Consider the following 14,454-nt stretch of genomic DNA (forward strand, 5'->3'; position numbering starts at 1 on the left):
TGAGCGCGGGCAAAAGTATCTCTTTTATTCAGCGTGGATGGAAGTACTCTTAATTTCAATAGCGGCCCTCAGTGGACTTGCCGAATGGCCATGAGTTGCCATGCTTATTTTTTCAGGTCGCCGAATACTTCCTCTGGAACTGACCTTTGTTCCACTGCCACTTCTGAAAAAGAGTAAAAACAAAAGTGAGTATAAAAACGCAAACATCGACTTTTACTCATGCTGACACCATGCCGGCTGTGCACAGAGACCTTCATTACAGCGTTTGCCACAGCCAAGCACGCTCACTAGTGGGTGCACTCATGTACTGACTGCTGCATCGCTCAGAGAAAATCGAAAAAAAAACTTTCTTGGACAAACCGCTTGCTTGTTTAGGCTCAAATTTCGCGCAGAGGTGGAATTTGGCGGTCAGTTTTGTTTTAAAGTAGAATCCCGCTTTATCACGATGCTCGCCTGCGGCACAAAAACCAAAACTAGCCCTACCTGGGATCGTTGTGTGCCGCTTGCTCAGTGCCGCTAGGCCTAACGTGCTCCGCAAAGAAGCCTCGAAAAAAGCGCTCTGTAACTATAGCCACCGGTTATCACATAACGTTTAACATTTTCGCCGATTTCCATTAGCACGATTGCTTCCCACTGAAATGAACGCTGTAGAACTCATTTCCGTCATGCCTGTCAGCGAAGCAAGCAAAAACAAAAAAGCCGAAAGCCGCCGACCATCGCAGGCAGTCATACGCCACATCGCATCTTTATGTGCACATGACTGCACATTAATTCCGATTCTCCAGGGAATGTCAGCTGCGCTGTTGAAAGTGCACTGTCTTCGGCAGCCGTTTTTGGTGAAACCTAACGAGATACTGGCACTTGTGGACGCAGACCCCCCCCACCCCCAAAAAAAAATCAGCCGCTTAATCAGGAAAAATTTCGGTGAAGCGGAACCTTGCTCCAAAAACTGTTCATTACGGGGGAGAATAATTGTATTGCCTATATGGTATGATGGCGGGGAATCAGAAATACTTCGTTGTGGCGGAAATTTCGCCGTTGCGGCGTTCATTGTAGCAGGGTTTGACTATACTACTTCTGGGTGGGGCACTTGCCTGATTCAGTCTAAATTAATCTGAAATCTCTATCGTCTGCGGCAACGGAGGATCAGAACAGCAAGCTTTCACAATAGTGATGCCAGTAGCGCCATCTCGAGCCAACCGGAGAAATGAGCGCTCTACCATTGAGGTTGCGGAGAAACGCAAGCGTGGTTTGTCTAAAGTGCACATCTACTTTTTATCAATACTGGCCACAAAAAAAAATTTCCACTATCTCGTCGTTGAGAGTAGATATAAGCATGAAATGTACTATAGGAAAGGCCTACTGTAATCTAGGTACTGTAATCTAGGACGGCCCATAGATACCGACAGCTGCACAGTCTTGGGGAGCGTCCCTGATCAGCCACTTTTCCTTCCTTTAGCTTTGCTCAAGTGCGACAGCGCGGCCGGATTTATTTGCAGTGGTGGAACTGACAACTGGCTTCTTGTAGCAGTTTTTGTAGCAGACGAAATCGCAGTTTGTAGCAGCAATTTCAAGTTTTGTAGCAGGAAAAATGGCATTTTGTAGCAGATATTTGAGCTTTTGTAGGAGGAAAAAAACTGTTTCATAGCTAAATTTCATGTCTCGAAGCACTTAAATAAAGAAGGCTTGTTTTATTTCTAGAACAGTCAATTGCTCAGGTGTTTATGACGACCATAGCCATGCAAAAACAAGCTTCAAGCCCAAATTCAGTCTAAAGTCTGTTCTTTCCTTAAAAATCTGCAAAAATATGCAAACAGGAGATTTGCTAAAAATAAAGCCGTTTTTATTCAGATGGACGACATAACAAGATATTCAACAAAGCTATAAAAAATTATACCATTCTTAGAACTGCAAATTTAAGGTACTATTTCTTTTCTTTCCTTGATGACTCCAGCTCAGACAGCGCCGCTGAGAGCCTTTCTTGTCCATTCTTCAGAAGGGCTTGCAACATCTGCAAAATTTTTAGACTTGACGCCTTTTGCGAAAAGCAGCTCAGCATTGGTGATCATATTCCTGGCTGCAGCCTGATCTTTTCCAGTACCTTCTCTTCATTCTGACCTCTTTTCTGGGTGTCCTTGTCTGGTACATCAGCCTCCTTTTGCTTGTTTTGCACATGTCTCTTCTGCTGCATCTGCCTCAAACCACTGCAGCTTTCACTTCCACGATACTTTCAGCACTCTGATTAATCGTTGTGTCATAGGAGTGGCAGCTGGATTTCGGCCGAAACGCTGGGAATATGTCATTACAGACCTAAGCCCATTTACAATTTCTATTGAAAAGGACGATCGCCCTCTCAGCACTCGTCGATTTTCACTGAAGCCCCTCTCCAAATGAGCATTGCTGTGCGAGAGGCACAGAAGTGCTTTTACGAGTGCCGCCAACAAGGGATATTTTCGAGCCCCATCCTCTTGCTTGAGTTCGAAAAATTTTTGCCAGAAGTCATCAAGTCGTTCGGATTGTCTGGCTAATATCTTCTGAGACACAAAGACTAAACTCATCCATCAGGGCGGAGACCTCGTGAGCTGCGATGACCTCCGGCAGCGATGACCAGCATGGATGAAGATGGGCACTTTCTTCGTGCCATTTTCTTCGAATCAGCACAGGTTTTGAACAGTGTTGCCGGCAGAGGTCGGGTTCCGTGACAGTGAATTTCGGTTTTGCTCTTGGCAGAGTCATTCAGCGGCGTTTTGGCGCAGACGTGGCGCAAAAGTAGGCAAAAAATCGATTTCATAACAGCATGCAGCAGGATTTTTGATTTGGCGCAGCAATTCCACCACTGTATTTGTCGTGTTTTACATATAGCGACCAGCGCATTCCACATGCCGAAGAAGAGGGGATGGTGCCAGCACGTGCTACAGAAAACGCTGGGTCATTACGGCTGGACAGCACTGTCGCCTAGATTATAGTACAACAACTTTATTCATTGGAAAGCATGAGGATGGGAATCACGGGATATTCAGATTAAAGTTCATGGTGGCCTCTCTTCCAGACTGGACGTCAGGTGGCTGCGCAGCACAGCCTTGTAGCGACCTCTTCAGCCCTGCCCGTCACACAGAGCTGTACCATAGAGAAAAGGATTGTACGGTTGTACCTCCAGTTTCGAGCTAGGCAATGCAGTCTCCCACTGCTCTATGTTGGAGAGTTGCAAATGTTCTGGGGGTTTGTCCAGAGCATTCAAAAAGAATGTGACTAGGCATGGCTTTGGGTGCACCGCACTTAACGCAGTCCGGTCTGAATTCGTCCTAGCTTATTAGTAGCCACCAGGACTTTGCTTGTGTTTCTTGGGCTGCAGGGCAAAACTTGGGCTTCTTCACGGCGCAGGATAGCTCAGCCCACCACGGGACCACGGAGACGCTGTTGTTGATGCATGAGCTGCTTCAGCGGCAGTGCAGCACGTAGCACCAGGCGGACTGAAAGCTTCGCCGATGTTCGTTTAGGTTCGCCTCTGTTCTGGCACCAAAGTCACCCGTGGCGCGCCAACAACGGGAGTTAAAAGCATTTCATGCTTAACACTGTTTGTGCACAACTGCCCCCTTCCCTCCATGCATTTCTCCGCAGCCTCCCTGCACTGTAGAGCACTCGTTTGTCTGGAGGGTGCGTGGTGGCACAACCAGCACCACTCCTGCGAAAGCTTCTTGCTGTTTTGGTTTGCCGTCGCCGCAAACGATGGAGATTTCTGGTAATTTTGACCCAATCAGGGAAGTACCCCATCCAAACATAGTATAAAACAAAACTGACCGCTAAATGCCACCTCTGTGCTAAATCTGAGCCCAAAGAAGCAAGCAGTTACGTCGAGGAAATTTTAAAAAATTTTCTCTGCGTGATGCAAGTCAGTATGTACCGTGTTCTGCAACTTTATTGTACAGTTGAACCCCGCAATAACGAAAATAGCAAGTACGAATTTCTCGACCGAACGAAATATTTTCGTGGCCTCGGCCGCCGTTCATAAGATTCAATGCATTTCATTTCTCTCAACAACAAAACGCTTTCCGACTTCCGTCTCACAACAACGAAGGTTTCTGAAGTAGCAGTCCACAAGTTTTCTTCAGTCATAAGCCATAACAGGAAAATAAAGCGCTGGAACGCGTTTTAGTACACCACTTTTAACATTTTCGGCGCTTCCACGCTACCAAAACGCACATTTACAGACGCGGCCATGTTTGTTTACAAGTTGCTGATGATGATAACTGCGCACCTGTCGTTTGAAAAAAAAAAAGCCATTTTTGGCGGGCTCTGATTTAATGCGAATCGGTTCAAACGAGCACAGCCGTATCGTCATCGCGGATGTTTGTGTTGGTTGCGGCCCAGAAGGCCACGCATTCATTGCTTTCTTTTTGTCTGGCGTGTCGATGTGCTGAGAAGATGCCTCCTCCGTCCAAAAAGTGGAAGTTTTTGACGCTTCAGGAAAAGGTGGAACTCGTCGCTCAAGTTGCTAAAGAAAGGAAGAAAATGGATATTGCGCAAGAGTTTGGAATTCCGTGTAGTTCGCTGTCGACGATATTGAAGTGCAAAGGCAGCATCTTGGCTGCTCTGGAGAATGGAGCATGTGCGCAGCGCAAGACGGTGACAACGCCGACTTTTGAAGATGTCGACAAGGCTGTGTATGCCTGGTTCTTTGAACAGAGAGCAAACAAGGTGCCACTGTACGGAATCTTAGTACAGCAAAAAGCCCTCGGCTTTGCGTGCCAACTAGGGCACGACACTTTTAAGGCGAGTGCCGGTTGACTGAGCCATTTTAAGGCACGGCATAACATTGTTGCCAAAGTACTCTCGGGTGAATCGGCAAGCGTCGACACAGAATCAGCATCAACTTGGATGCGAAAAACGTACGGAGACATCGAAGCCGCATACAAGCCCTGCGACATTTACAACGCCGACGAAACTGGCTTGTTCTACCAGATGCTGCCATCAAAGACACTGGAACTGAAAGGGCAACGATGCCATGGCGGGAAGCACAGCAAGAAACGCATTACGCTTTTGCTGTGCTCCAACATGGACGGCTCTGATAAGCGTCCGCTCCTCGTCATCGGCCGAAGCAAAAAGCCTCGTTGCTTTAAGGGCAATCGCAGGCTGCCCGTGCATTACACAGCCAACCATAAGTCATGGATGACCCGCGCCATCTTTGGGAGTTGGCTGGACGCATTCGATGGCGGCATGCGAAAAGCAGGAAGGTTTGTGTGCCTGTTCTTAGATAACTGCCGTGCGCATCACGTTGATGACATGACTCTGACAAACGTACGCCTGATATTTTCCCCCCCCAACTGTACACCTCCGTGATTCAGCCCTTAGACCAAGGTGTGATACGTAGTGTGAAGTGTATGTACCGAGGGAGGCTCCTTCAGTGGCTGCTATTGAACATCGAGATGAAGCGCCCGTTAGAAGTGGATTTGTTTATGGCCCTGGAAATGGTGGCCGCGGCGTGGATAGCAACAAGAGCAACCATTATTCAGAACTCGTTCCAGCACGCGGGGTTCGCTACTGAGCAGCTCGCCACATCGCCAGGGTCGCAGCTGCCAGAAGAAGAGGCCGCACTGGTCAGCGCATGGCAGGAGCTGCGCGGTGTCGACGAGACTGTGCCAGAGGCATTGGACGACTTCCTCTTTGTGGATGAAGATGTAGTTGTCCATGAGGAATTGACAGATGACGCCATCGTCAAGAATGTGTGTGGCATGACCAAGGAGAGCGATGACGAAGGCGGCGACGATCAGCTCGAGAAAAAGGAGGCATGTACGCGGGATGTACTCGATGCTCTCGACACCATACGTTCGTTCATCGGCGCTCACGACGATGTTGCAATGGAAAGCCTGCTAAGTTGCGAGAGCAGGATTTTGACGCTGCTGCAAAGCAAGAAAAGGCAAACGACGATCACAGATTTTTTCAAATAAAATTTTGCTTCCGCTGGCTCAGGTTCGTACTTATTCATCTGTACAGTCCCGTTTTCGCGATAACGAAATTCTAGCGAAAACGAAAAATTATCTCGCCCCCGGCAATTTCGTTATTGCGGGGTTCAACTGCAGCAGCTTAGCGAAACTCTCCCGCCACAACCAGAGGCTCGTTTGCGGTGAAAGCGCGCACAAAGCTTGCATACTGCAGAAACTTTTGCTTCATCGCAAGTTTTACAACGTTACTAATCTTGTTCTGCCGCGCATAATGAAAGCCCATAATCGTTTGCACAGAGTTGCCGCCGAAGGGCGATGGTGGCGCCATCAAAGGTCAGCTTGCAACGCTCACCTCGGCACCTTTCGCATTGTGGCGCTTTCCCCTAGCAACGATTTCGTTGCAGATGATTCTGGTTTCACATCATGAGCGACTGAACTACATAAGCATCGTTGTCAAACTTGGCACGAGAAAAAGGTTACATCAATATGCAAGCTTCGCGCGGTTTCATCGCAAACGAGCCTCTGGTTGAGGTGGGGGAATTTTTCAAAGCTGCTACCATAAAATTACAGAACACTGTACACGTAACACCGCGAGTGGTTAGAGTAAGCGTGACTGAGTACAGGCAATGCCTCTGCTATTCCAATGCCATCTACATAGCTCACTTCGCAGTGGGGCCCCCTTAGACGCTTCCATTCGTTTACTCGTAGCACTGTGGCGCTATTCTTTTTTTATACACACATTCCGTAGGCCCTTCTTGCGCCCAAGCAGGAGTGGTTGCAATTTTTATCTCGTATAAAGAAACCCAGGCAACAGAGTCACTTTTCTTTGTATAACTCGTTCAAGTTTTGTGTACTTTTTCTGTTGTTAATCTATATGTGTCCCACCCCTTATGTAATACCCTCACACGAGGGTCTTTAAGGAAATAAAGTGAAGTGAAGTGAAGTCACTTTGAAAAAAAAGCTGCGCAATATTCTGAAATGCATGAAAACAATGTCACCCAACAAAAATATACAAGTTAAACAAGGAAAAGAAATAAATGTTCAAACCTGAATAAAAAGAAACAAAACTAAACAAAAATACATTTCATAAATTGGTTCCAAATTCTAAGTTATCTACACAGTTAAGAAAAGTGCCAACATTGAAACAATTTACTGTAATGGTAGCCAAATGATTCCAAAGCGCAATTGCGCATGCGAACAGAGAATATTTATATATGTACATTAATGTGACTTATTGGTTGCATTGAAGGGAATGTGAGGGTGTCAGTAGGGTGTCTCTCGAAGGCACCAGCAAGGTGTCTCTAAGAGAAGATTGTCTTTTTAATGCAGGTTCCTTTCCTACTCACTGCACACATCGGGTGTCGACTCTGGGCACTCTGACAAGCGACAAAGTGTGTCCGTCAATAGTGCAACAGCCAAGGTATTTTGTCTTTCTTCCAGGTGCAATGAATGATGCCTATATGTCAAGTATATACTCACCTTCAATTTGCTGGTCATCATCGGAGCCCTCTTCATCATCAATATTGATTTCATCTGGGTTAGTCGTGCGGCTCCGCTCTGCCAAGCTCTGCTCATCCTCTGTGGTTCCACCCCTTCAGAAACAATTGCACCATACATACATAAGTGCAAAATAAGAATCCATGCTTCATACTGTTTCCTTAATCTTACACAGCTGTACCTGAACATAATGAAATTAAGAGAAGTAAACGATTTTTTGTTACACGCAGTTCTCACTCGGATACTCTAAAGGACAGTAAAGAATGGCGAAAAAAAATCAGGAACAAATGTAGGAGAAACCACTTTGCAAACCCCGTCATTACTAGAAGTCATATACACAGAGAAACATTTCGCGATCGTGCTGATAACGCGACTGAGGCAGCAGCCGTTACCATCTTCACCACGGCTCGCATGACACCTCTATGCATGCGGTGGGGAGAGTGGCAGAGGCACCTGCCTCTTCTTGCATGGTCCCCCTCTTACTAATTCTTGCATGGCAGAATGTGTGCAAGTGTTTAGTTTATTCAAGTCTTTAGCCAATAGCTCTGATGGACCAAACACAGAGTGAAAAAAGTTGTACCTATCAGCAATCTCTGAACAGCTAGGATAACATTTCCAGAGTCAACAATGCAAATAGTGTTTTTGTCTGATGAAGCAAGGTGATGTCAAAATCGCTGCAGGGATTCCTTCATGAACCCAGCTAATGTCTGTGAATACTACTTTCCTTTCGCAGCCTCCAATTTCTTCCTTGACCTAACACACGTGAGCACCGTTTCAGATGCTGATTGATTGGCATGTTGCTGGTGTTCCCCCCCCCCCCCCCCCCCCCCCCTTTCCCCCTTGATTTCTCACCGCTTCGGCGCCACTGAGTTGTTTCTTTCACTTCCATCCACGTGGTTCCTTTCTTCCAGCACGCCGTAACCATGTGCTCGTCACATGCCATTCGCTGTTTGTGGGGTGACGCCTCCTCACATGTGATGCTGCCGCTTAAGTGTTCGTGACGTGGTGGCTGTGGAGCTCCACTGAGTAGCATTGTGATTGGTGCTTGAGGCCGTTACGATATTGGAGCAGTTCTGTTTCGATTCTTCGATGGCGATTTCGGAGCGAAATGCGTCAGAACTTTGCGCCCGTTGCTTACCAAGACCACATCCCCGATGGCGTGCCATCTTGGAGTTTGTTTGAAAATTGGGCCTCTTTCCCACATCCTCGAATTATTGACTACTATGAAATTTTTTTGGAACGTCCACATTCCACTGTTTTTTGAGGCCTCTACAACTTCCGAATGGCTGGCGCGTGCACTTCAAATGAGATTTTCTCAGCTGCATGTTTTTTGGAGACGTTACTAGCCTTACGGAAGTTTTTATTATGTTCTTATGGTGCAATTTCAATTAAACTTATACCGTTGAATTCACAAAGAACTACTGTGGAGCTATGTTTTTTTTTTTTTGGCTGTGTCGAGCATTAAAAAATTTTATCAATGATAATGTCACCTAACTATATTTCATAATTATAGTGCTTGGACATAACTGAACATTTTATATGGTGATGCCCGTCAAAAACAATATAATTTGCATAGCTCCACATGGCAGTTCTTTGGCTATGGCTCCATTTCAATCGAAACCAAAATATATTGAAAGAAATAGTCTTAATGACCCATAAGAATTTAGCTAATTAGGCTTGTTATTTTCGTATATTATGAAAACTAATTGAGATATACTGAAACTAAATATATATTTGAAAACAGGAAGAAGAAATACATATGCATACCCAATTTCATTATGATATATTTAAGAATAAAAATTTTCATTTCAAGACCCACGTCTCCCCTTTATGAGATTTTACTCTATAGTGGGTCTACCTACAGTAAAAAAAAACATTAGCCATGAAACAAAAACAGCAGTTAATGCATCCCAAAAAAAGCACTCAACTTTTTAATAATTAAAGTGCTTGATGAAAGATCTTCAGGACCCTTTGATATAAATGTCTCACAATTAAAAACATTACTTTTGCAGACAGTGTCCATTGTGGAGCATCGCTGATTAAGGCATCTATAATGCCCCCACCATGCATGCAGAAAAAACTGCTTTTGAAGTGGAAAAACTTCTGGCACCCTCAACTGCATACACAAGTTCTGCCAAAAGACTTTCCTTGGTATGAGTGAAATCAGGCTGTCCGTTCAGTGAGGTTTAGCTGGCTAAGACTGTTCATACATGCAGGCATTACCAACAAGAGAGCTCAGCTCATTTGAATGTCCCAAGTGACCGTATTTCATGTTCACTCCCTAAACATCACACCAAACATGGATGCAAGCGCTCATATGTCATTCATATCCCTAACCAGCAAGCTAAATGCCTTTGGTTCCAAATTGCAATTCATGTGAGAATCATTTCTGCTTTCCCCACGGTATTTTAGGTCTAGCTATAACAAGATGCCATCTGAGTGAGTATGCAGTGTACACAGTTTCTTCGAGCATGACCTGCTGTTGTCGATGCGAGACTAAGATATGTAGCTAACAATGTGTCAATGGGTTAAGGAGACCCATTCACCCCCACCACTAATACTTTCAGTTCGTCAGCACGGAGCATAAGGGTCTATCAACTGCCGCACTATAAATGTTATTTGGGACGAAACACTGACTTAAAGGAAAGCTTTGAGGCTGTTGAAACTACTGCACATGCTGCATGCTCACATGAACTGTGCAGAGTACACAAACATTCAGAAAACTCCAGAATTACTTTAGTTATTGCACGTTCATGTTCTGTACCTTTTGCCTTTGTCAGACAGCGGTAACAATATCAGCAGCTATACCTAACTCTCAGCCAAACAAACAAGCCAATGAATGCCGGGGGTTCTCTAAAACTGCTGTTACAAGCACAACCTTGGTCAGGGTCATATGCATTTGTCTTGCGCTGGAAGGGGTGCGAGTGCAGTTTTTGAAGTACCCTGTCTCATAAACTTAGAGCTAAGAACTAGAACAATTTTTGTGTTACTATCAATTTTTGTGTTACTATCAATGTAGTATTATGCTAAAATTGCTTAGAACATTTAAATAAGGGAGCCCTTACCTCACAAAAAGGATGTCCTTGCCAGGCATCCTGACAGCATCTTTTCTTGCCTCATCAGCCAACAGCTTGGCAGCTGCTTCCAATTGCTGCATTGAGTCCTTTGGAGCTTCTGCAAGAGTTTTATCACTGGATCATTACTTGGCCCTCTAACCTGACGCATACTGCTATTAAAAAACCACACATTAGAAACACCTCCCTGCCAGCACTTGAGAATGAAAGAAGGAAACCTTTGGTGCAAGTAAAAATTGTAATGACTGCTATCAAGAGGCACCCAAGGATATAGTACTTTGATTTCAGTATTCTTGTTTCACTTGGGCAAACATCAATGACATCAAAGCAAGAACTTGAGGGAAAAACACAGTGTCCAAAAGAGCAAATCATAATCCTTCATGCATGGGTTAACAATGTTGCATAACAATATGATGCTGGTTGTTAGTACCTCCTATCCTGCCTTCAATTTCAAAGGATGAGCATCACATGCACAGTGGATATGCTTTTTTTGTGGGGATACATTACCACAGGTCCACTTCCCATTCGCTGCTTGTACTGAAAAGTTGACATTGTTTACAGTATTTAAAATATAGTTTGTACAAAATAATATGAGACATTATAAGTGGCTTTTTATGGCCATCTATACTTATGAAAATTACAGTGGTAAAAGCCATAAGCACCTCTTTTCTGCTTTTGTCACATCGTGTTTCAGAAGAGAGAAGTGGTGTATCTCTATGGCGATGACCGTATTAAATGCAAGCCATCGATTGTTAGTAGTGTCTTGCATTTAAATAAGTAGGCACAGCAGCACCTTCCTAATATATTCTTCACGAAACTGCAAAAGCAGCCCGATGTGGAAAAATATATATATACAATAATACTGCTATAACATTGGTAATGGATAACTTTGAAATTAATGAATGAATTTCTTCAGAAAGAAAGGCCTGATGCCATTGAGGGGGTATCAAGTTTTGTAGGGTGGAGGCCTTTGTCAGGTAAATTAAAATGGACAAGGTTTCTCATGATAAACTACAAGACTCAACACCTTAAATAGCTCACAGATACCCATCATAAAATGGCCATAAATCTACGCAGAACATTTGTATGAGTGAACAGACCATGGTCACCGCAAGTATCCAAGTGGAGAAACTGAAGTAGGTTCAAAGGCTTAACCATAAGGAACAATAAATAGATATTCATTTTTTTACCACTAATATCTTCTAGGCACTCTCCCAGCATGTGTGAAAGAAATGAGGGGGTAAATGTGATGTGATGCCCTTTTTCTTGCGTTAAAGAGGTAATAAAATGGTCCGAATAATCTAACAGTCCGAAAAATCCGTGAACTTCAAAAAAACATCTTTTCTGCGAAAAACGGGCTTTCGAAAACGCAAAAATTGCCGCTCCCCATGTTCCACCTACAAGCGATAATATTGGACCATATGTGAGCCATAGTCACACTTTCGTCATCTCCGCGCCCTCTCATCTCTCATGTCACGATACCAGACAGTGCAACGCGGCCGCAAGTTATGCCCCGAACAAATGCACCAGGCGCGCGAAGCAAGAACAGTCAGTTTGCATGGGGCAACGGTGCTCGCTAAGACCGAGAGGTAACCCACGGGAAGCAAGCGCCGCCAACCCCCCACCTAGGGTCCCTTGATGTCCGCTCACCTCCCTCTACTGCTTTTGCTGCCCTGCACAGCGGATGGCGTTGTCCAAGCCAAGGCGGACGCTGCAGCTGTCTGGTTGTACCGTTTTCAATGCGACCACGTGCTCTTTGCAGGCCTTCTCGGTGGCAACGGAAAGTGTCCCATTATCTCGAATGGCAACGATGGAGAACAAATAGCCAAGCCTATCCAGCCAGTTCGTCCGATTCACTCCGTCAGCGCCCGCCGCTTGGTTTAAACAGCGATGCCCGCACGTCTATACTAGGTCGAAATAACAAACTTTCAGTTGAAAAACGATCTCCACAGTATTGTTGGCGTCTGTTTTAGTACAAAAAATCGAACTTTTAGATCCCACAAAGTCCAAAATATCGGTCGTGAAAATGTACATGTTCCTATGAGGTGCGTGACGGTTCCTCAGTGAAGTCCGAAATATTGCACAAGTCCGAATTGTTGGAGTACGAAAAATCAGTCGGCTACTGTATGTCATCTTTATTAAAAGCAGTGCTTGGATAAGCCAGGAAATTATGTGAAAGCATCAACTATCAAGAATTTTGCCAACCGCACCCAACCAAATGAATTCTGCCATCTATGGCTGACTCTTCACTTTCACATCCAATACAGTTTTAACGGAATGTACCATTGACTCGTCACTTTCACATCAGACACTGTTTTAATGGAATGTACCATCGAAACAGGAAAACAACATGGAAAGTGCCACTGAAATATGAGAATGCGAATTGTATTGTGCTTTGCATGCCACTGAGCTGGCCTGCAAAAAGCTGTGACGCACAGCAACGCCAGAAGTGTGAGCCAAGCACAAGCTCTCAGGATTGTTCATGCTTTCTCTGACTGGTGAGAATATCATGCCTTGAGAAGATAGCTTCATACAGGAAAGATAGTAAACTGGGCATCATGGTAAACAGTATGGTGGCATCATCTGCTGATAACTATACTGTAATAAAGTACTGTCTGATCTGCACGTTGAGCAGTTTTCTTTGTTTTCACTGATTTGCCAAGAGCTTGCATGGTTACTTCATACAAACAACATAGCACTACCTGCTTTTTATGGCAGTGTAAAGGAAGGAGAAAATCACGGACTTCATTTTCAATTTTGTCAGCAACACAGTCACTCTTTTGTACAGAAAAAATGCTGATAGTGCCCCAGAAGGGTTACCTAACAGTCTGGCACAGCTTGTTTCTGTTAATATTTCCCTTTAGTGTCCCTCTGATTCCTATTTTCTGCGCCCGAAGCGGTAGTATACCAGTCATGTAATGCCAACGCAAAACCAGACAAGTTCCTGTGCATGTTTTGCCGTTCACATGAGAGCAGCTGGGGCTGCTTCCAGCTCCTGTTGCCACAGCAAGCCTGTTCCTACTTACATAAAGGATGAAAGTGCCCTACACCTGTTTGACCACTGCATACCCTTGCGAGAGTACTTGAGAGCTTCTCTCAGGTGCTTCTGTTTGCTTACTTGAAATCATCTTTAATGTGAAATTTATTGCGTAAGCAGTACGAGTGCTATTAGGTGAAAACACTGGTGGATATGTTAGCGCGGCCTCCGAGTGAAGCCTTCGGCCCCTGCAGAGAGCCGAGCGTGAGAACTGCCCCCTGACATGAAGTGAGATAAAAAGTCTGCATTAGCGGAGACGGAGAGGTAGGTAAAGTGACGCCCCCAAGTGAGCGGCGAGTGCAGAGAGAGAGAAACCAAGGCCAAAAGCGAGCGTGTGTCATTGGCTGATCTAGGGCAGCACGCCATAAAAGCTGGCCAAAGTAAAGCAAAATTAATTGCCACAGCTTTCAAGCAACAGAATGCGGGAAAAAGGAAAAGCATTAAATGGAGAACTGTTAAATAGAAAACCATCACTCTAAATGTGCATTCTGCTTACACAGTTCATTGCATGAGCCCATCTGAGAGACTGTCAATTTTTCCTTAATGATCCTCTCATTAACCCGCCGCGGTTGCTCAGTGGTTAGGGCGTTCGGCTACTGATCCGGAGAACCCGGGTTCGAACCCGACCACGGCGGCAGCGTTTCAATGTAGGTGAAGTGTGCTGTGCGATGTCAGTGCAGGTTAAAGATCCCCAGGTGGTCGAAATCATTCCAGAGCCATCCACTACGGCACCTTTTTCTTCTTTTCTTCTCTCAGTCCCTCCTTTATCCTTTCCCTTATAATGTGGTTCAGGTGTCCGCAGAGATGTGAGACAGACACTGTGCCATTTCCTTTCCCCAAAAACCAATTTTCATTTTTTTTCCTCTCATAAGCAAGAATTTCGTAATCAAAACTGTTTTTGCTTTTC

At 44.9% G+C, this 14,454-nt stretch overlaps 1 protein-coding gene across 1 annotated transcript in view; it reads right to left on the reverse strand.

The window, feature by feature from the left end:
• Positions 1-14,454, reverse strand: part of fand (Pre-mRNA-splicing factor SYF1 fand) — an 87,371-nt gene continuing 72,917 nt past the window's right edge. The window contains exons 21-23 of the mRNA XM_077648234.1: positions 10,502-10,610; positions 7,419-7,531; positions 1-163 (exon numbers count right to left, since the gene is read on the reverse strand). Of these exons, the coding sequence (XP_077504360.1) occupies positions 105-163; positions 7,419-7,531; positions 10,502-10,610 (281 nt within the window). The 3' untranslated portion in view covers positions 1-104. The remainder of the gene's footprint in view (positions 164-7,418; positions 7,532-10,501; positions 10,611-14,454) is intronic.

This window comes from Amblyomma americanum, chromosome 1 (genome assembly GCF_052857255.1).
Source record: "Amblyomma americanum isolate KBUSLIRL-KWMA chromosome 1, ASM5285725v1, whole genome shotgun sequence".
Taxonomy (NCBI): Eukaryota; Metazoa; Arthropoda; class Arachnida; order Ixodida; family Ixodidae; genus Amblyomma; species Amblyomma americanum.